This window comes from Poecilia formosa, unplaced genomic scaffold, assembly GCF_000485575.1.
Source record: "Poecilia formosa unplaced genomic scaffold, Poecilia_formosa-5.1.2 Scaffold53, whole genome shotgun sequence".
Taxonomy (NCBI): Eukaryota; Metazoa; Chordata; class Actinopteri; order Cyprinodontiformes; family Poeciliidae; genus Poecilia; species Poecilia formosa.
The window spans coordinates 2,562,448-2,583,568 of NW_006799992.1; the positions used below are offsets into that span (position 1 = coordinate 2,562,448).

The following is a 21,121-nucleotide window of genomic DNA, read 5'->3' on the forward strand; positions in this document are numbered from 1 at the left end:
CAAATTTGCAGGGCATAAGCTCATTAAAATATACTAAAAGTAAAAGCTTAATGTTAAAGTTGATGTATAATGTAAATTTTCGACTGACATGTTTAAAATTTTAAGACTGGTTAATTAAACTCTTACCAATTTGGTTTTTGCTCAGTTTTTTTTTTTTTTTTTCATTTCTAGCATCTGTCCTGTCATGGAAACTGTTGCTTTTCTAATAGATACTGGTTAATGTCAGAACACAAAATTGATTCATTTAAGCCTGTAACATGCAACAATCAAATCAATTCAACAAGACTAAACTAAACAAAGCAATGGGATAATTTTATATGTCTTATTGAAAAGCCATGAGTTAATATTAAGGTACATTCTACTGTGAGAATCTCACAGTGACACAAACCTTTGGTCTGACAGTTTCTCGAGCTTTTCCACCATCCCTCCTCAGGTGTTTTAAGGTCATCTACTAAAGCAGAAAAAAGGAAGTCTGTTCTTACATGAATGCTGTCTAGAGTGGCTGAAAGCCTTCTCTGAATGTACTAAATTTGGAGTGCTTTCCTTTAAATTAACCTATGATGGTTTACAGCAACTGCCAAGGACTGAATCAGTCTGGACCAAAATGCAAAAAAAAAAGCTTTAGTTTGCGTGGATTAACGTTTGGGAGCACTGCTTCAGTGGAAACGTCACTGATTCTGACAATCTATATAAACAGTAGAGGCGTCGCAATTAATAAAATATCTAGTGGCATATGTGAAAAAATAATAATCTGACAGTTATATATAGCAATGTAAGCAAACATGTCTAAACCAATAAGATGAGGCATTTTACCTTCTGCAACTCCCACAGATTTTCTGCAATTCATCAAGCTGTGACTTCTGTCTGTGTCTTTTATTACCTACGCACCTAGAGCACATTTCAGAAGCCTAAACAGAGTTTAGAAAGGCCTAATAAAATATTTAAAGCTATTATGTAAATTTATGAGGGGGAGCCAACTTCAGAAGAAGGTCAGGAAGCAGGAGATGCATTCCACAGCAATTTTCAGTGCAGACACTTTCCCACAGAGACCGAAAGACCAGCAGGAAAAAAAAAACAAACAAACAAAAAAAACATCACACGCCATGTGTTCTTTCTGGTCATCTTTCATGACCCAAACATTAATAAGAAAAATACTTCAGTACCTGTTTATTGCAGTCAAACATAAATGAGAAATATGGTTTTCACTGCAGGAAGCTTTTCAGGAACCTACGTAGGTTTCTGAGATAGTCCCCACTCCCTCTTAAGCTCCACTGACACATATACACCAATATTTATTGCCCTCTTGGGTCAGTTATCCAGGACAGCTGACTGGGCTGGAGACAGAACAGTGATGCAGTCCACAAGAAGTGACTGGGCAGACTGTATTTATCGAGAAAGCTTAGGCCCGTCAGTGTGCAACAGTGCAAAAAGATGTTCAATTCAGTTTATCTATATAGCGTCGATTCACAACAGTCATTTCAAGGCACTTAAAAAAAATAAAAATAATTCATTCAGATGTTGCATGAATAAATATTCTAAAATGCTAGTGAGAAAAAGCTGTAAATAGCAAAAACCTTGTGATTTAACTGAATATAAATTGAACATTTATAGCAGATACAACAGAGGTTTATCTCCTATTCGCATGGCAGGAACAAGGTTGAAGCAGGAAGTCATTTATATCTATTTAGGCTCATTTATCTCTATTTACGCCCATCACATCAACAAAGCATCTTATAACAAAAGCAGGCTAATGTGGTGCTGCTAAAATCAAACTCAAGTCAAAGATGCACTTTTCTTTCTGAATTCTTATAAGCTTGTAGTGAAACAGAAGTGAACCTTTGCCCCTGTCAACAAAACTGCCTGATAATGTTCTCAGCAACTTGGCAATTATCCCAGTCCTTGACCTGAGTGGCAGAGGAACTAAAGGGAAGGGAGAGAGAGGAGAGAACGCGCTTGTCAGTGTATCGGACTGGGAGCGGCAGTGGAGCCGGAGGACATAGACATCTCTGCGTCTGGCCTTTACTGAGTGGGCTCTGAGTGAGCTCATCAATATTCATTGACCTGCGCCGGCTAATGTCCCCAGCGACGGGCAGAATAAAGTTGCAGAGGTCACACTCTTCACAAGGGGAGAGAGAGGGCGAAAATTAGCAAAGCTGGAAGGAAGTGACGGGGATGAGAGACTTCAGTTTTTCAGACAAAAACGAACGCAAAGAAAAGCAAACGCCAAAGATGGCATTGCCCCGAGGGCGAGAGGGAGGCAGAGGGTTTATTACGATTTGAAAGTGAAACACATAAAACATGCAGAGAAAGCATAAGTACAAAGATAAAGACACGTGCACCTGTGGGGAAAAACAAACACAGAGACACTCCAATGTAAGCAGGGTAAGACATGACAGGATAAGTGCAATGACAAACAAATACAGCTTCCTATTCCCTCCCTCGATTCGCTATATTTCCTTTTTGCTCTCGCTGATGTCTGGGGAGGATCTGCCTTGTATAACACGACACAGGAGTATACATAATGGTGCATGCCTCGAGAAAGAAAGAAAATAAGAGATGGGAAGAGTTTGGATGACAGAACACAGAAGGGGAGTGGCAAGAAAGCAACAATACATAGAGTGTAAGAATGAACAAGAGAGCTTGTAAAACAGAGAGTAGCTCTACATAAAAAGCCTGTGTGAATAAAAATTGTATGAATTTGATTTATCTGCTTCCTTTTTAGCATTATGTTTTAATATTAAATCCATTTGCGGCAGGATGCCGGCTTTTCTCAAATGATAAATGCTCATATGTGTCAGATGAATAACCAAGGAAGATGTTTAAAATGTAAAAATATGTGGCTTACTGCTAAACAGAGTGTTGCAGCTTGGACTCTCGAAATAATACCATTACATGTAGTAATATTCCTTAAATTTTGCTACATTTTGTTGCATTACAACCAGAAAATCTTTGTGTTTTGGTAGGCAAGTGGAAGGGAATGAAGTGATGGTTTTCATAATTTGAGAAAGCAACCAAACGCCTTCAGAAATCACCTAATTACTAAATCACACTGTGTGTAATTTAATTTAAGCTCTTCTGTGAAGAACACTGAAGTTTGCGAGTAACTACAGTAACTAGAGGAGAGATCTGGAGCTCAGTTGTGAGAATCATATGGACTATAAGCTGTGCTCTCTACAAATCCAGCTTTTGTGGAAGAGTGGTGAGAAGAAAGGCAATGTTAAGAGAAAGCCACAAGAAGTTTCATTTAAAGTTTGTCGAAAGTCACGCATGGGACACAGCAGACATGTGGAAGATGGTGCTCTTGATTTGACGTGAAGATGGAGCCTGAAAGGAAACCAATTAGTAGCTGCCAAAGACTTGAGACTGGGGAAGAACTGCACCTTCTAGCATAAATACATACATGCATAGCCATTAACATGCTACGAATACAGATATTGAATCAAAAAAAACATTTCACACGTTTCAGATGTTTTTGTGGTAAAATAACAGAAAAAGAAAAACCCAAGCCTGTTTTTATCTTTGCCTCACAATTACGTGCTTCGTGATATATCAATGAAATTGCCAGTATAATACATTGAAGGTTGTAGTTGTAACATGACAAGCTGTGAGGAAATTCTAGAGATATGAATCATTTTGTAAACCAATCTGTCTTATTCATGCAATTTTTGGTTCTATGAAATCAGTGCAGGGCTTTGTTTATGAGACTAATTCAAGCTATTTACAAGTGCGGATAGCGCTTAGGCAGACTCACAAAACGAGAGCTTTACCTGGTGCTATGAAGAAAAAGGAACTTGCCAAAACAGATTATGAACAAAAGCATCCTTATCCCCTCCTCCTTCATCTGAGATTTCTTCATCTTTCTCCAACCCTGTCTGGCACTGTGCTGCCCACTCCTATAACTTCAACTGTCCTCCGGCTATTTTCTCCTCATTTTTCCTCTTGTCTGTCTCTCTCTCCACATCCTGTCTTTACTTGTTTATTTTATTGTGCAGCCTCCCCTCTGCTTTCTTTTCCATTTTTTTTTTGGGTGACTGAATCATCTGTGATCCCACCGAGTTGACAAAGTGTTGTGCTTCTCTCTCCAGGCTTCCAAGTTAAAAACAGAGCATAAATAAAAGTTTTCTCAAAGAGCCGCGGGGGATAGATAAAAGCTGCCAAAAACACGTGGTAACACAGCCGAGGCTTGGCTATCACGACAATGACCCCTGATCTGTTGCAATAGACTGCGGCCGTAAGCTCATCGCATTTATTATTTATCCACTTGGAAAGGAAGACTCTTCCCCGTCTTTCTCTGCACTCATGTATAATCCTTCCCCCCCGCGCCTCCCTAAGTCCCGGCTCATTCACTTTCGTCAGACAGTGCTCTCTTTGCTCTTCTGTCCAGATACTCCTCTCCAAGTACCCCTCAACTTTCAAAATGTCTTTTATTTTTACATGAAACACCTTTTTATTCTAAAAGATGTTGTCCAAATGTAAAGAACGTAAGTCGAACAAAGGAATCTGAAAATACACACAATGGTTAGAGCGCACACCAAAGTGCACTTTTTATGCCTGTCATTTTAGAACAGGGGTGTAATGGTTCACAAAAATCACAGTTCGATACGTTTTTTTAACAGACTTCAATCAAGGAAAAAAAAGTGGGATTAATTTCAAGAAATTAATCCCACTGACAACTCGTGGGATTAATTTCTTGACGGAAAACCTTATAAAGGAGCATCTGGTCATTATGTTCTTTCCACTTCTGGATTCTGGATAGCGCTCATTTACCCAACCTCTAGCCCAATGACTACGTTGAGTTACCACAGACATCCGGCGTTCATTTCACATCAATATGCAAATTAGAAATTCATCCAATAAGAAACATAGTTTCTCCTGACGATGCCACACGGTTTTGATCTAGATGTCACAGCATGGTCTGGTGCTCAAGGCAAAACAGAGAACCGAACTCATACATGATTCCAATGTGCAAAAGCGACAGACAGAAGAGGGGGGGGGCGGGGTATGAAGCTGAAAAGGTCCTTTTCTATACCAGAGTTTCTTTACTTCTTTTTATGTTCCAAAACTGCTCATCTTAGCACAACAGAGTCGCACACAAGCAATCTTTAAATATACAACAGATGGAGTCTTGTAAAATGGCAGGAGGGGAAATAGTTTCAAGCAAGAACAAACAGTATATAGAAGCACATGTCACATCCTCTTGGAAACACACCCTAAATATTTACAGTTATTAAACTGAAAACATGAGCCTTCAAACCGAGACCCCATTTTGACTTGCATACGTTGTAAAATATTGATGGGCACTTCAATCTTCTTTGCAATGTGAGCATTTTTAAAATAGTCATGCCATGATAGACAACTACAAAAGTGCTGCTATGTTATAATGGAACAAATGACAGCAGAAAAGTGTTCTTAGCAACTGACAGGCTCTGGTTCATATTTGTAACTTCCTGACAGCATTAGAGATTTGATTTATACCTATAATAAGTGTTTCTAAGGAAAAAAAAAAGTTTAAAAGTGTCTGAAATTTTGACAGAAATGGGTTCTTGTAGAGAAAAACAAAAAGTCTGCACAAGAATGAAAGTAGAGAAAAACATGAGGGAGAAGCACCTACGGATTTTCCAACATGGACAGGGGTTCATGTTTGAATTTTTACAAAATCTGAAGCAAAACGCCAAACTAAAATTTGCAATTTGGCAGACTGGGATATGTTGAAGCTGTTGTGGCTGAGCTATCTGCTGATTGAAACTCAGAATGGACAACATTTTATTTCCAAGAGTTTACAGTTTAAAAATGGTCTGAATAAATTGAGGAGGACATTTGAGAAGACAACTAAATGTCCATACTCTTCTAAACGGAGGCAGCACAAATATTTGAAAAAATATCACAATTTAACTAGAAAGATTCAGATTTCTACATGCATGAAGTTAACATTTGTGTTTAGATGCGTCAAGATTTCCTTATTTTTGCCATTTCATTCAGAACGTTTCTCACATTCGGGTAGCATTCGGTTTTATCGAAATAACCACTGGCAGACAAAAAAGAAAAGACGCGACACCATTTTGCCTTTTCCTGAATAAAAATTATTTCTAAGAAAAGATGTATGGTAGACTGAATAGGGGTACTTTAATAGCCAAAATTCATCCATCTCCAGATGTCACAGTTAGAATTTGGGAATTTTTCTTCCTTATTCTCTAGCTAAGATTCCCCAGGAAGAATAAAAATCAAATTGCCTTATTCTGGTAGTCAATGATAACTTACTTATTCCAACTATTAGACCTAGCTTAAACTGTAATATATTTGACAAATGGGCCAAAGAACTGGGCTTGACCAAAAGGTTTTAGGTATTTCTTTCAAAAAGCTTGATATCAACCTTCTCTACCCATTCCAAAATCAGTTTAGGTGTGTTCTTGGAATAAAAGTCATATTGGGACACACAACAGTGTCAAAAGTTTCCAGTTTCTAAATGCTGATTTGAGGTAAGATTGAAAAATTTGGAGGCCGTCCTCTGTCTTCTTCCTTTTTCCACTTTGTGCAATAAACGAATTCAAAGATGTCCAAACTTTTTCCACCGCAGGCCAAAAGTTGAAGGTACTCTGTGCGCATAACATTTTTTTTTCCCCAATTAAAATGAAAAAAAAAAACAAGAAAATGATTGTGAATTATTTTCTTCTTCCCTGCTCAGCATAGCAATAGTTTAATTTAAAAGAAGGAAATACATTATTGTAGGCCTGAAAAACAAGTAAGATATTTGCCTTAGTAAAAAATGGGTGAAGAATTTCCTAACATATTTGTGGCCCACTTCAAATGATGTCAAAATAAAAATTATTTTCAAAATAAAGAAAACATAACCAAACATTTTGCATTGAACACAAAATAAAACTATCATTGAAAATATACTGTAAAATTGCAAATTTACAAATTAGTACCACAAAATTACAATTGTAGTGAAAGTTGCACAAAGTATTGGCTCATTGGGTCTGAATATAAATGCAAGCTACACTTTAGTTTTAAAGGTGAAAGACTTAGAGCTGTGAATACTTTTGACAACCACTGGACATCTCATCTGAAATTTGGTGAATCAGTTAAAATGTATAATAACTTAGTGATTAAATGGTCTGCCCACTCAACTGCTACTTATATGAAGATAAAGCAAGCACCAACCCAAAGCAGGATGACTCAGAGTCCTAGGAAAGGCAAGCTTAAGCTTCACCGCCTCAGAAGCTACAGATTGAAAAGTAAATTAAAGAGTAACACCAATTAAAAAAAGGACATTTAAAAAAAAAGAAGAAAAAAAAAAAAGAAGTTAAATATAATATTGGTCACAAAGCAAGTTCAAGTTTGAGGACAGGTTTGGTATGCAAGCTCCTGAGGCTGTTTACCTGCAGACCAGAAGGCCTGCAGAGTGCAGCTACTCAGTGTGTTCTGCTAAGCTCAGTTCATCCATATTACATACACACCACACAGCAAGGCCAAACAGCTCAGCACCAAAATGGTGTGTCACAGCAAATGATCCATGACAGTGACAGGGGCGAAAAGGCCTTGTAGCATGAATCAATGATTGGGGCGATGAGGAGCTTAGATGATGACATTTCATGCACCCAATCACGCATGAGCACCTGCTGGTGATTCTCTCTGTAATCCCTCTCTGGGCCGAGTAACATTTAAAGTAAACACAGGTGTGAAGGCCTTGATGCGGTGACCTGGCTCAATTTACTTCACTGCTCTCTGCAGATTTCCATTTAACTGTTTAAGGCCTGATGTGGTAGTTAGTGAGAGAACTGTGTTGGGATTCAGCACGATAACTACTTTCACCTTAAACACCAAGTAGAAACAGCATCGCATTAACAAGTTTTGACAAGCATGGCAGCATTTTGGCTTGACGTCATCTGTTTTTTTTTTGTTTTGTTTTGTTTTTGTTTGTTCTTTTTTGTTATGTCGGAGAGAAATTACCCTTTGTAGACTGTGGTCATTGATGTAAAGGCCACAATATTCCCAAAGACTTGCACTCAGACATAACAGACCCTCCAATCTTGACAGTGGTGGCATTTGGATGCCCTGCTGTATGACTAATCATTCAAAATTAAGTCACAAAATCTATTCCCACTGTCACCCCTCATACCCTCGATGCCTCTTTCTCCATATCACTCCATTCCTCCTCCAAACTGGCTAAATGTCAGCATTTCAATTGGGCTCATTAATACCTTCCTTTTTAGATGTCTCTCCAGTTAAGTAGTGTGTTGGGATGCTAAATGAGGGAGAAAGAATGATGGATGGGAATGGTGATATATATATATATATATATATAAAAGATAAGATACAGGGAAAACTTTCCAATTCCATCTTTTTGTGAGGCTTTGGCTCTGAATCATGTGGCAGGTGTTTCCACTGACACAGCTGGTATTGGAATGACAATATTTACAGTAAAACTACATTTATTGACTCCATTTTCCTCTTTTCCATCATCACAACATATTTATTCCTCTCAATTAGCTTTAGCATTTTGGACTACATCTACAAATGTGGGCACCAAGGGCAGGATGAGTTAATGCAACTGTCTGACTTAATTTCAGACAGCGGGGCAAAAAGGTCATTTTGTAATTTTATGTACTGTAAATACGAAGTTCATACTATTATTGGCAAGCAGAGCATAAATGAATGACACTAAGAGTATAACAACACATCAAATATTACATCCAGTCCTTTTTGATGTCATTTAACTTGCGTAAAATCCACTTATACGTTGCGCATTTCTATATATAGTGCATGTATATAGAGAAAAATGTATCATTTACACAACCACATGCAGAATATACAAGAGGAATTTAGGTGCCAAACAGAAACTGAGGTGAAAACAAAACTTATGAGAGGCCAAGCAGACAGTGAGGATCTGAGGAATTACTGATGTAATGTCAAAGAGGTGAGTGGAAGGATGAAGGAGCACACAACAGGTGGATCAGATCTGTAGGAATACACAATGCAGCTGGGCACCTCTTCTAGCACTGCTGTTTTTTTTTTTTTCATTTCCATTCTTCATGTATCCACTCTGATTGTGATCAATAACTTTTGAACTTTTCTCTTATGTTTTTAAACCTTAGATTGTATATTATTCAACCTTATTTAGACCCCTTCTCTTATTTTGTTTATTGCTTTGTTGTCATTTACAAATGCACAATCCACAAATAAACTCGACTTTATTTGGAGCTACATTTTATTTTAGATAAATTTAAGAGAAGAAAATCTATTTCAGTCGATGCATGTTAACTACACCAGGTGCGATTTGACCCCATTTTAAAACCTCATCTTTCAAATGATCAAACTAGTGATACATTTGTTTGGACTGGCATGTATTATACCGTTTATTCAACTATAAAACATACATTCATTATGTTTTATGACAAAACATTATGTTGTTTTGTCATCTGGTGCTTACAAATGTTTCCCAGACAGCTTCCATATTTTTATGAGTTTTCTTCCTGGGTTTTCTTTCATAACATTTATTTCGTGTCTCACAATGAGAAATGCCCCCTGCATGACCTCATCAAAAAGCTTAAATTTGATGAGGTGCTATCCTTGAATGGCTGACACCAGTGATGTCTATGTGAGGAGGGGCAAAGTGCTGAGGTCTATCGTGGGACCTTCCCACTGTTCCAACTGTTCTATCCGTTTCTCCCTTTGAACCTCTGGGAGAAGTTGAGCTTAGATTATTATCCTTTAAAACAACCTTATTGCTTGCTTTGACCTCAGCTAAGCGAGTTAGTGGAATTCATGCCCTTTCTGTGTTTCAAGGCTGTATTAATTTTTCCCACAGCGACGTAAAGGCCGTCCTGCAACCTAACCCAGCTTTAGTTCCGAAAGTGTTGTGTTCATGCTCTCCAATAGAGCTGACTTCTTTTCACTTGTCTCCATTTGCTTCGGAGGAGCAAAGGCATCCACATAATTTGTGACCAGTGAGGGCACTGCGGATTTGGACAGCACGCGAGGTTTTAGGAAAACCAATCAATTATTTGTGTCTTGGGCAAAACCACGTACAGGAAAGCCTGTATCAAAGCAGTATCTTTCACACTGGATTGTGGAAGATATTACTCTGGCCTAACCCTAATAAAACAGGTTTAATGAGAGAACAACATTAGAACATTATATAAAGCTAAAAAAGTTGGTTTTACATTATAACACTGCTAATGCAGCAGCTGTTTATAAAAGTTTCTGCCAATTGCCTCATTATATAAAGTGGAAATTTCATTACATGTTTTGGTTTCCAGCAGCCGAAGTACATGTTACTCTAACTTTAAAGAAACAAGCTTCGTTTCTTTTTATATATATTTCACATTATGTAATGCGAAAGCACTATGGCCAGGTCAAGATTTGCGCCGTCCTTCCTGCATCCATTCTTCAACAATTGTTATTAGCAAATTTGCCAGGAATAAAGAGATGCATAATATTCCAACGACAGGAAAATCTCACCTCCTTGTTTGAAGCATGAAGAAAAGCAATACATCACAACAGCGAGGTGATATTATCTGTGCCAGTGCTCTTCGGTTATCCAATTCAGACGTACAAATTGGTGCATATTTGAACAAAATCAAGAAAATAAAACATTGACTTTGTGAGCAACTGCAAGCGTGTTGTGACTAGGCAGGTGTTTCTATTTTACTCTTGCATTTCATTGTAGGTCAAAGTGTTAATATCTAATAGCTTTCATAAAAAATACAGCAGCCATCACAGCTTGTTTGTTTGCACCGGTGCTGCAGGTGAGCAGTACAGACAACTGAATAAATTGAATAGGACTTTGGCCCTGAGGTAACCTGTGGGACATCGTTAGAAGGAAGCTGTGCTGATTAGTAAAGGACCCAAGGGTTCAGAAGAAGAATAATATCAACTCCGATTCTGCCTGATTTTTTTCCCTTGTCAAATTCTCTACTCAATTGACTTTTTTTTTTCTCCTGAAGCAATTTCTTTCTGCTCCTCGGGCTCTTTGTCTTCTAGCTGCAACAAGACGCGATGGGGTCAGTACCGACTGAATCTGTAGCACAGCTTCAGGGCAACTGGCTGCCATCAGTGGCAGCTCTGCGTATGGGTGGCAGGAGCCTGCATGATTAATCTTCTGCAGCTTTCAGCTGAGCCGTTGACACAATGAAAAGTTGCTCATATTAAAAGAAAAAAAAAATGTAATGAATAAAATAGTAAGCGTGAGTGAATGTGCTCCTGCATGGATTAAATCTGGGTGGCAGCTGAGCTGTGAACATGAGAAATATTTAAAGCCGACCGAAATTTAGACTAATGAAAGTTATATCAGAGCCCCACTACAAGAATCCTGCTAACGCGTTGGGTTGCCGAGGGGAAGAGAGAAAGGGAGACGTGGCATCACTTCATTTGAAATGAGACTTGCCCTTACTGCAAGATGTCTTTTACAAGATTAATTAACAGATCCGCTGGATGTACTCTCCTTTAAGAGTGCATGTGTGTCTGCCTCAGTGTGAGTATTTCATCAAAGCCTGCCAGATGTGAGGAGTTCACCCAATTAGTTAAAGAGTCCGGGCCCACACACCTGTCTACCTGAGCACACAATGGCCTGCGGCCGCGCTCATGCATTTCCACATTAATTAACCAAATTCGACCATGAATTAGTCAGTGAGATAACATAATGACTAGCCACTCAAAAGCTGGTTATACTAGGGAGGGTAAAGGGTGGAGGCAGAATCAAACGTGTGCTGAGGCGAAATGAACAGACGTGCGCCAACAGCCTGAGAATTATGAAATGAATATAGATGTGAATGTAGAGTTAATTTTGCAGCTTTAAATAAAAACTACATTCATTGTTGTGATAAAAACAATGAATGTTTATCACAATTGATTCAAAGTGGATTGCACATGATAGTCATATCTGCAAACATAATTAAATACATTTTCATCTTAAAGTTAAAAAAAATGACTTTCTTTGGCTTCTTTTTTTAAATCTTTTTAGTTTCCCACTATTTTTTTCCCCTGTTCCATCCAAGGCTCCTAAAGTGATAAATCATCATTGTGTCTGAACATAAACAACATAATGAAAGACTGATGAGATGTAGAAAGAGGAAAGCTTGACATAGCTTTAAAATATATTTTCCATGATTAGATTACAGCTGGATGTTACGTCTTCTAAGGTGACAAATGTTTCACATCCATGTGTTAATATGTTCCTGTCATGTAAAGTAATTTTATACAGTTGTGCTCGTATGTTTACATATTCTTACAGAGTGTTTTTGATTTCCTAGTAATTGTCTAAAGAACATGAATGATAAGACAAACATGTTTTTCCCCCCTCATCATTAGTTGTTAAATGAAGGCATTTAGTGAAACAAACCATTTTACACTGATAAAATGTGTAACACACACTCAGAACGCTGATAGACAGGAAAAAGGACAGAAATGTAAAAAACCTTCAAAAAGCATCAAAAATTACTGATTAGAGGCAACTTTAAAGTGTTATAAGAAGGTCTGGCTATGTGGAAGCAAAGTATGCAGAATTTAGGAGCAAACCACTTTGCTCAATTACAACATTTCCCACAGAAGTGAGTGATTTCTTGGTCCACCCCTTCTTCTGTTTTCTAGTTCTCCAAATTAATTCTTCTTTTCGCTCTTTAATTTCAAGTACACCCTCAAAAAGAATTATAACCAAGCCTCTATAATCTCCTGCAAATAAATAATTTTTAGCTTTTTGAAAAAAAAAAAAATGCTGGGAATAAAACGTCATTTCTCAAGTGCTACAAAATTAACACTCCATGTGCAGGGGGTAAATGATTGCCATTACAAGCATGCGTGTGTTTGCATCACCTCTCTGTCTTTGAGCACAGCCTGAGTCCTGTAGAGCAGCAGAAGACGGACGTCATGGTCTATCAGACTGAAGTTACTTTCCAGGATCTGCAGCACGTCGATGCGAGGCCTCACCGGGAGGGATGCGTCACCGCAGAACGGACGCAGCCAAGCCAGCAGGTCATCTGAAGTCACAGTGCTGTCACTGATGGAAGAAGGGCAGAGAGACGGCAGTCAGACAGGCCAAGAGAGATAAGGGAAGCTCAGACTGGCAGAGGATGTGTGTGTGTGGGTTACTCTCAGAAGAGATCAACAGGTTGGGCTTATGTGTTTCCAAAAAAAAAATAAATATAGAAAAAGCCTGCACAAAAATTACTTCACAGTGATAAACAGCCTAAAAGCTAGATGTGAGTGACATTTAAGAGTCCTGAAATCATTCAGCAAAAAAAAAAAAAAAAAAAAAAAAAGCATAAAACCTGAGTCGATAATAAATAAGATCTTTAAGGCTGCTTTTCTGGCCTGAACAAAATTTGAACTTTTGCCAGTGTACTCAGTACTCAATAACACCAGTCAAAATCTAATTATTGCACACAAATAAAAATGTTTTGCAGTGCAAATGTAGAAATCTACAATTGATTGACATTCCCGTCAATACCCGAACTTAATTAGCCACAATTTTGTATTCAGTACAATTTTGTATCAAGTGGGTCTCAGAAATCCTGATTATTTTTAATTTTATGCCATTCTGTTGTGGATTTGCCGATGTGCTTTGTCTTAGGACTCGTTTTCAAGATTCACACAACCTTGCAGTTGAAAAGGATATGTTTACTTCTTGAGGATCACAAGTCCTCAAGAGGTAAGATTAAACTTTCAATAGGCATGAGGGGACAAGTGGAACCTACCCGCTCTGCACATTGTTGTGCACAGACGCCACCAACCCCTCCAGGACCCCGAGGGGTTGAGGGTAATTTGTCAGGGCAGTTTGGTCTCCACTGAAACAAAAATCAAAATCAAAATTCTATTTAAAACAATGCAGGATCATAATAACATTTTTGGTAAAGTCAAGGGACAACAAGTGCTTGCTTGAGACAATTAAAAAAAAACAAACAAAAAAAAACACTGTTTTTAAAAGTGAACCAGAAAAAAGTTAAATAAACAAGCAGTAGAAAAAACCTCATAGGCTCTATAAGTTTGGTTAATTTACATGATTATTTGAATTCTCACGTCCAATGGGTTGTAAATTAAATTGATTTAAAAACACAAACTAGCAATCTGAAAGAGAAACTGGGACATCATTAGTATTTCTGTTTTTGTGGTTCCGACATCTGCCCCTTTTCCCCGTGTTGTTCCTGGGACCGTATCCACGCAAAAGACTCGTATCTTGGCATATATAAACCACAAAACACACAAATGTTCTTCCACAAATGAGGGAGATGAGACAGCATTTTCTCTTTTGCATTTTCCCACTTAGATTTTTCTCCTTGGAAAACACACACGCACAGACGCACACAAACAGAGTGGTTATGACAGATACAAAAGACAGCCATTAGCGTTAGGCTCGGCTCTGCCTGCTGCACCAGACCGGAAAGCTTTTTGGGGGAGCCAAAAACCAGACTGGCTCATTCATAACTGCCAAACACTTTCAGGACAACCCTACAACAATAAGTAAAGGCAAATTTCTGAAAGCCATGAACACGACAAAGAAAATCCACCTCTAATTGGATACAGCGAAGCTCTGCGTAAGCATACATACAACCAACAAGCAGATATATGGAAGTGTGGATGAAATCTGGAGGAGAACATCTACACGAGGGTGCACTAGTTATCGGAAGACAATGAATCAGAGAAAAAGCACAAAAACACATGCAAGACAGAGAGTGTGTGTTCATCACAAGTAGTGCATGCGCGTCTGCATGAATACAAATGAGAATCTGCGGATGTGCACAATCATCTTCTGCTGGTGTATAAATGCAGGTGCCATTAATCTGCACCATGCACCATTGAGCAGCCATAAAAAGCAGGAAATGAGGCAGGACTATAATCAAGGTGATTGGTGCTCATTTATCAAGCCAATCAAATGGCCAGATTAGATCTGGCCCCGTCGGTAAAACAAAAGAGGTCCTCGAGGCTGAAAGGGCAACCAGAATGAGTAGAACTTCCTTCCTTTTAGGTCATATCAATAACCCAGAATCTCCTCAATTCTCTGTTTTTCACCAAGCTCAGTAATGACTGTATAAAGTTTTTGCACGCTGAGTCACACAATATCCACGTATTTGGCATGGCTTTTAAATCTAGCAGCTCCACAGGCATGTCAGCACGAATCATCTCTCCGTTCCTTTTGAGTGCTCAGAGCTGAACTCCCACAGGCAGTTTCTGTACATTCAGGCTTCTCTTTTGACAGTATTCTTCCCAACAGCATGCTGAGCCCAGAGTGGACCGATATGCTGAATATTTTCTGATAAGTGCCAACAAAGATCAGGTTGTGGGAGTTGTGTTAAGGTGGCCTGATCCTAAGCCTCTTTTTGTATTCGCATATAATTTTAACACACATTTAGTATCGTTGTTTTTATTGTATCATCGTGAGAGACAGTATGTGTGAAAATATAGCAAAGGAACGATGCTGTTGTTTAGCGTGCATTTGTATAAAATATAATAATGATAATAAAAAAAAGATAGACAAAAAAACTGATTTTCTTTCAGCAAGCAAAAAAAAAAAAAAGAAAGAGAAGAGAAACAGAAAAAAAAAGTTTTGGCTGCATGTAGATTTCTGTAACAATTAAGATACCTAATGATGTGGTCTATTTTAAAAAAAAAAAAAAAAAAAATATATATATACATATATATATATATACCAGATTTTCTAAAAAAAAACAAAAAACAAACATCTTAACTCAAAAATTCAATTAAGTTTGCATTTTTAGTCAGCAAAGCCTCTTTAGCATTCTGTTTGTGGTGAAATAAGAAAAATGTTAAGCTTTGTTTCTTAAAAGTTTCTTACCATATTATAATTTTTTTTGTAAAAAACTATTGTGTGAAATGTGTTTTGAGTGAGGCTGTCAGAGAATTAAATTACATCTATGTACAGCATCTAATTTTAGGTTGAGTTCGGTTTTCAGTGTTTATACGTCAATTAAGCAGGGAACGTTCAGGCTTTCAAAACAAAGCTTTTAAGAGTTTTCCACGGCAATAGGTCAACATAGTGAATCAGTAAGTTGGCTATGTCCTCACACAGGAGTGAGATACTATTTCTTCTTTTGCAAACGTCTGTAAATGTGTATGACAAACCCTTTATTTTGGCGTGTAGTTTTGATTCCTCACTTGAGTTCCTTGTGCTCTGACAAGAGAGAAAGTGAGAAACAGAGAGAAAGTGAGTGATCTTACCTAAGTGCTGCCACGACCCTCTGCACAGCCTCCTGAAGCACAGTTTTGACAGACAGGTCGAGCGGTCCAACAGCTACAGACAGAAGCTCTTTAATCTGCTCCAGAGGATGTCCGTCAGTTGCCATTTTGACTGCCAACTCGCAAATTTTTGACCTTTCAGACCGCGACAAATCATAAAGTTGACTGTAGCGCTGTCGCTGTTCCTAAAGTAGAGAGAGGTAAAAAGAGTAACGGCTGAGACAAAACCAAAAAGAGTCTGTTGAACGGAAACGTTTTATTGATTTGCGTTAGGGGTATTTTAAAATGTGAACTACATTAATTAAAGACGTTTACGTCTGTACATTACAGACCTTTGGATGTACATTTGTAGGAGTTAGGCTTTTGTCTTAGTGAATCCCAAACCTCTTTAAATTTAAATGTCTTTTAACTTTAATGCTTTTGCCTGCAAAATATGTGTCTTTCTTGCAGATATAAACCAAATCATTTCTTCTAATGTATTCCATTAGAGATGCTGGTATAAAAGATGTACACTTAACAATCCGCTATGCACTTTGATCATGACACGAGTAGGTTTTTTTTAATCAAATATGGGCTTTTGTATTACCGAGACAATATTAAGGACTTGATACTGATATCTTATTATTATTCCTTCTGTTGAAATGAGACAGAGATCATTTATATGAGATACTTAATTATAATATTATATCCATCAGCGGTGTGCCAGCTAAAGCCTGAGGAGTGCCTGATTGGATAACATTTTATATGCAGCAGTTTCACTGTGGTCCCTCATGTTCCTGGCAATATAGTCTGAGGCTGAGCGCCTGATGAAAAAATACAGCGATTTTGGTAATATGCCAATTATGTGCAATGGACATGATGATGAGTGAATGTGCTATAACATTAAGCTTTCAATTCATCAGTCCTTGCTCCGGCTCTGAGAGGAATGAAAATTACGGAGCAGGATTGAACTTTTCAGTAAAATAACGCAGAGAACAGATTTTGATTGGGATGTTTATTCTGGAGAGCAATTCTGTGTCCATAGCACTTTGCCAGTTTGCAGAATCAATCTCCAGTGTAGATTATTGTGATTTCATGTGTTAAACTACCACAAAGTGCATCTTAAATGTAATGTTCAACATTTTATGGCTTCATGAATGAAATCTGAATAGTGTAGGATGCATTTATTTTCCAAGTCCACAACTCTATCCTTGAGTCGTCAGCTTACTTCTCTGGTGTTCACGGTGCTGTTTGTTCATAAATATTCTCTTAATAAAATCTGTGAGTCCTTCCTGGAACAACTGCATTTATACAGAGATTCAATTAAACACAGTCAGAACATGTTTCCTATTTAAAGCTGGGACCTAAACGCAGTTGGTGGAACAGAATTTTACTTAAGGACATCAGAGGGGTTCAATGGAAATAAACATCACACGTCTAAGATTATTTGTAAATATATTTAGATTAATATACCATTATCCTTACACTTTACAATCAAACATTGTTCTGTAAGCATAAAAACAGTTCAAGCGGTATAAATACTTTTGCAAGGCAGTGTGTATGATATCCAGAGCAGGAATTTTGTTCTCCTATTGCCAGGTCAGTGCACCTGTTGTTGCAGTGGATCATGTCCTGTTGATAAATGAACTCTTTATAGCCTAAAGAACCCATAGAACTCCATATATCCATCTTTCTCCCACTATCTGGCCTTTCCCACTCCTTAATATGCTTTTTATCCTCTAAGGATGCAATCGCTTCACCCACTAAAAGAGGTGAAGTTTCATTAAAGGGGATAACGTGTCTGATAACGTGTTCTGCACACATGCACCTGTGACTCTGCCCGAACGCTCTGCCTTGTAATGCTTGTACCTTCGCCTCTATTATGGAGGATTTGTGCTCTTAAACACAGATAAATTGGGGGCTAAATATCACCAACTTACATGGTGTGGCGGTCAAGCCGGTTCTCAGCGCAGCCTCGTGGTCGCATAGCAACACCCAGCTCACCAAATCATAACGGTCCGTTTCTCTGGCCAAGCATCCATTTAGTGTTTACACATGTGCATGGGCACAGCGAGGCGACAGCGGGGTTAAGTCAGAGTGACTTTATTTAATGAGATACAGCATGGTGCATGTGCCATGTATATGTCCATATGGAGGGGGCTCATTTTAAACAGCAGACAGTAGATTTACATTAATATACCCTTGACCGGCCTCTGTGTGCCGTGGAAGAGCTTAGCAGAGCAGAACCAGCCAAAATATGCAACCACATATACAGAATAAACACTCGCAAACACCATCTGGAGGTCAAACTAGAGGCCATCTCATGGTAGGGAAATGAGAAATGCCTGCTTGTATGTGCGTGCGTGTGCGTGTGTGTCAGAATATCAAAAACACATACTCAAAAGACTGGAAGACTGGTCAACATGCCTGTTGCTTCCATCCGTTGCAATACTTTGCATACTAGCATTTAATAAAATAAACCCAATGTATTACAGGTGAGTAACTTTGCAGAGGTAACCCATACCAATGCAAAGGGCAGGGCTGCCTGAATATAACTGGCTTAAATGTAGAGTTTATTTGCCTTGGACTTTCAGTTTTTTGCCCTTTGTTTATCAGGAAATAAACTAGCTCTTGATGTATGCTAAATATTTTTTTTTCTAAACCTACGTGTTTATGAGGGAGGACTCCCAAACGTTTTTAATGCTACTTTTGTTTGCAGACTTGAATTTGAATATACCACCGATACTGGCACAGTTGCCATAGTGGGCCATGAGCGAGTCTCACAAAGGACTAAAGAAAGTGAGCTTGATGCTAAAGCTTCATAGGATGCGTTTAATTTTTCCCATGACTGATTTTAGAGTTTTTTAAAGACTTCTGTGGGACTAGTGGACATTTATTCCACAGTTTGCAGAAAGACAAAATAGGTAAACAAGGGGGAAGATATGGAGGAAAGGCCCCAAGGCTGGGTTTGAGATACATGATTCACCAGTCCCTGATATCAAATTTAATAAGAATGTTTTTTCTTATTTTAAGTTTAAAACACCTTTTTAGCTCATCAAAGGATAAAATAAAAATCCTCAATTTATTTAACAACAAATAATTTTGTGTTTCAATCCATTTTGGGTAAAACAATTATGTGCATCTTATTGAAAACAAACAAAAAAAATTCTGTGGAAACATAAATAAAACAATTTAAACAGCCTTTAGAAATGCTATCATTAGTACTTTAAAAAAATATTTTATTACAATACTTTTTTTTTTTTTACATAAATACAAATCAGTCCCATATGACTAACATAAAAAAATCTGCATAATATATATATATATTTCATTTGAAACATTTTCTTTTTTCTTAAGTTGATATTTTTAACACACTGTTGCATAAAGAGAAATTCTCATCCTGAAAGAAAAAAGAAAATATAGCTGAACTGTGGCAGATGTGTCCTACCTGCTGGCTGTCTTTGAGTGACAGGACGAAGGCATGACTCAGAGTGTCCAGGTGGGCCTCGGATTGCTGCAGGTGTGCTAGAGCCTCGTCAGAAGTCATTCCTGTTGGGTCCGTACCTTCATGCTCTCCACTATTATCAATTCCTTTCTTCCTGTTCTTTTCGGCCAGCTGGCGCAGGGCTCTGGAGGCTCGCTTTATCACCTCCGACCTTGCTTGGACGCTCAGCTGGACGGGGAATAGAGGACATGGAAGGTCATAGGACGAAGGACGGGGAGAAATGTGATAAGAAAAGCAAATGAGTGGGGAAGATTGAGGTCAAATTGAGCAAAGAGAGGGAGGACAGGATTGGCAGGTGATATTTATTAATTCAGAACATAACATGCTGAAGGTATGCAATCGATCTCGATGGAAATAATATCAGGAACCTGAAGTGTAAATGCGCGGGAGAAGCAGGTCAGCGAGAGAAGCGTGTGTAAGAGACATCATAGAAGTCAGGCTAATGTGATTGATTTTATTCAGTGTGAGCAGGTTAACTATTCATGCGGAGAGGAGAGGGCCTTTGGCTGAAGGTTTTACCCTCTTACATGAAAGCAGACAGCCGTTGACATGTTCTGCACACACAATCAAACCGAGGTGGATACGCCAACATTATCTGGCTTCACAGCTGCCACTTCTCATTCAAGCATAATAGATATTTTGAAGCCATCAGATTTTTATTTCTCCACCAGCACAAGATGGTGTTTCAAACATTCAGACCCACAGTATTAAATCGCACCTTGAACTTTTTCACATTTTGTCACGTTAAAAATATACATTTATCATGCAACATTGTCTTATGTACTGACTACATGTAAGGATGTATGAACATGCAGATAGTTAGAAATACAAATATACAAATTGACTAAATCACTTCATATCTCAACCTGATGAATCTTTAACTTTGTTTTGAAAGAAAAAATAAACCGTTCTGTGTCGATTAGTCCAATTCCGATTTGACCGTCTTAAATTCGATCAAGACATGCTGTCCGATCTGACCCAAACATAGGTTGGGATTTTTTTAATACTTTTTTGCACTGAATCTCCAGGCCAGATCAGTTTGTATTAAACTGTAAATTCAGGTATGATACCAAAAAGGTTTATCTAAAATCAATAGTGAGGAAGGGAGGTTGCCAATGCTAGGAGTTTCTCTTTATAAAAATTTGTCCAGTGGGTAAGATGACAAACCTCAGTTACCCATCGCACCTCTTAGGCTTGTAAGAAATTGATCGGGCTTCCTTGTAGAGAGCAAAGTAGCACTTAAAGGTCAGCTGTAGTCCTGATGGTGAGAGGGGTTTGGATTTTTTCCAGGAAGGGCTCAAAATGACGGGAAGAAAAGGAATAGAAAAGCGATGTGTTCCTGAGAGGTAATCTGCATGTTAAAGACCAGGGGGAAAACTGCGCCTGGTGGGAATTGGGGTTTAATTGGCTCTGAAGTAGAGGGGGATCAATTAAACCTCAGAGTTGCAG

The 21,121-nt window shown here is 38.3% G+C and overlaps 1 protein-coding gene across 1 annotated transcript in view; it reads right to left on the reverse strand.

Annotated features, from left to right (window-relative positions):
- Positions 1 to 21,121, reverse strand: part of nbas (NBAS subunit of NRZ tethering complex) — a 185,490-nt gene that overhangs the window by 28,993 nt on the left and 135,376 nt on the right. Inside the window, exons 46-49 of the mRNA XM_007552995.2 lie at positions 19,616 to 19,840; positions 16,171 to 16,373; positions 13,692 to 13,781; positions 12,811 to 12,994 (exon numbers count right to left, since the gene is read on the reverse strand). Coding sequence (XP_007553057.1) covers positions 12,811 to 12,994; positions 13,692 to 13,781; positions 16,171 to 16,373; positions 19,616 to 19,840 — 702 coding nt within the window. The remainder of the gene's footprint in view (positions 1 to 12,810; positions 12,995 to 13,691; positions 13,782 to 16,170; positions 16,374 to 19,615; positions 19,841 to 21,121) is intronic.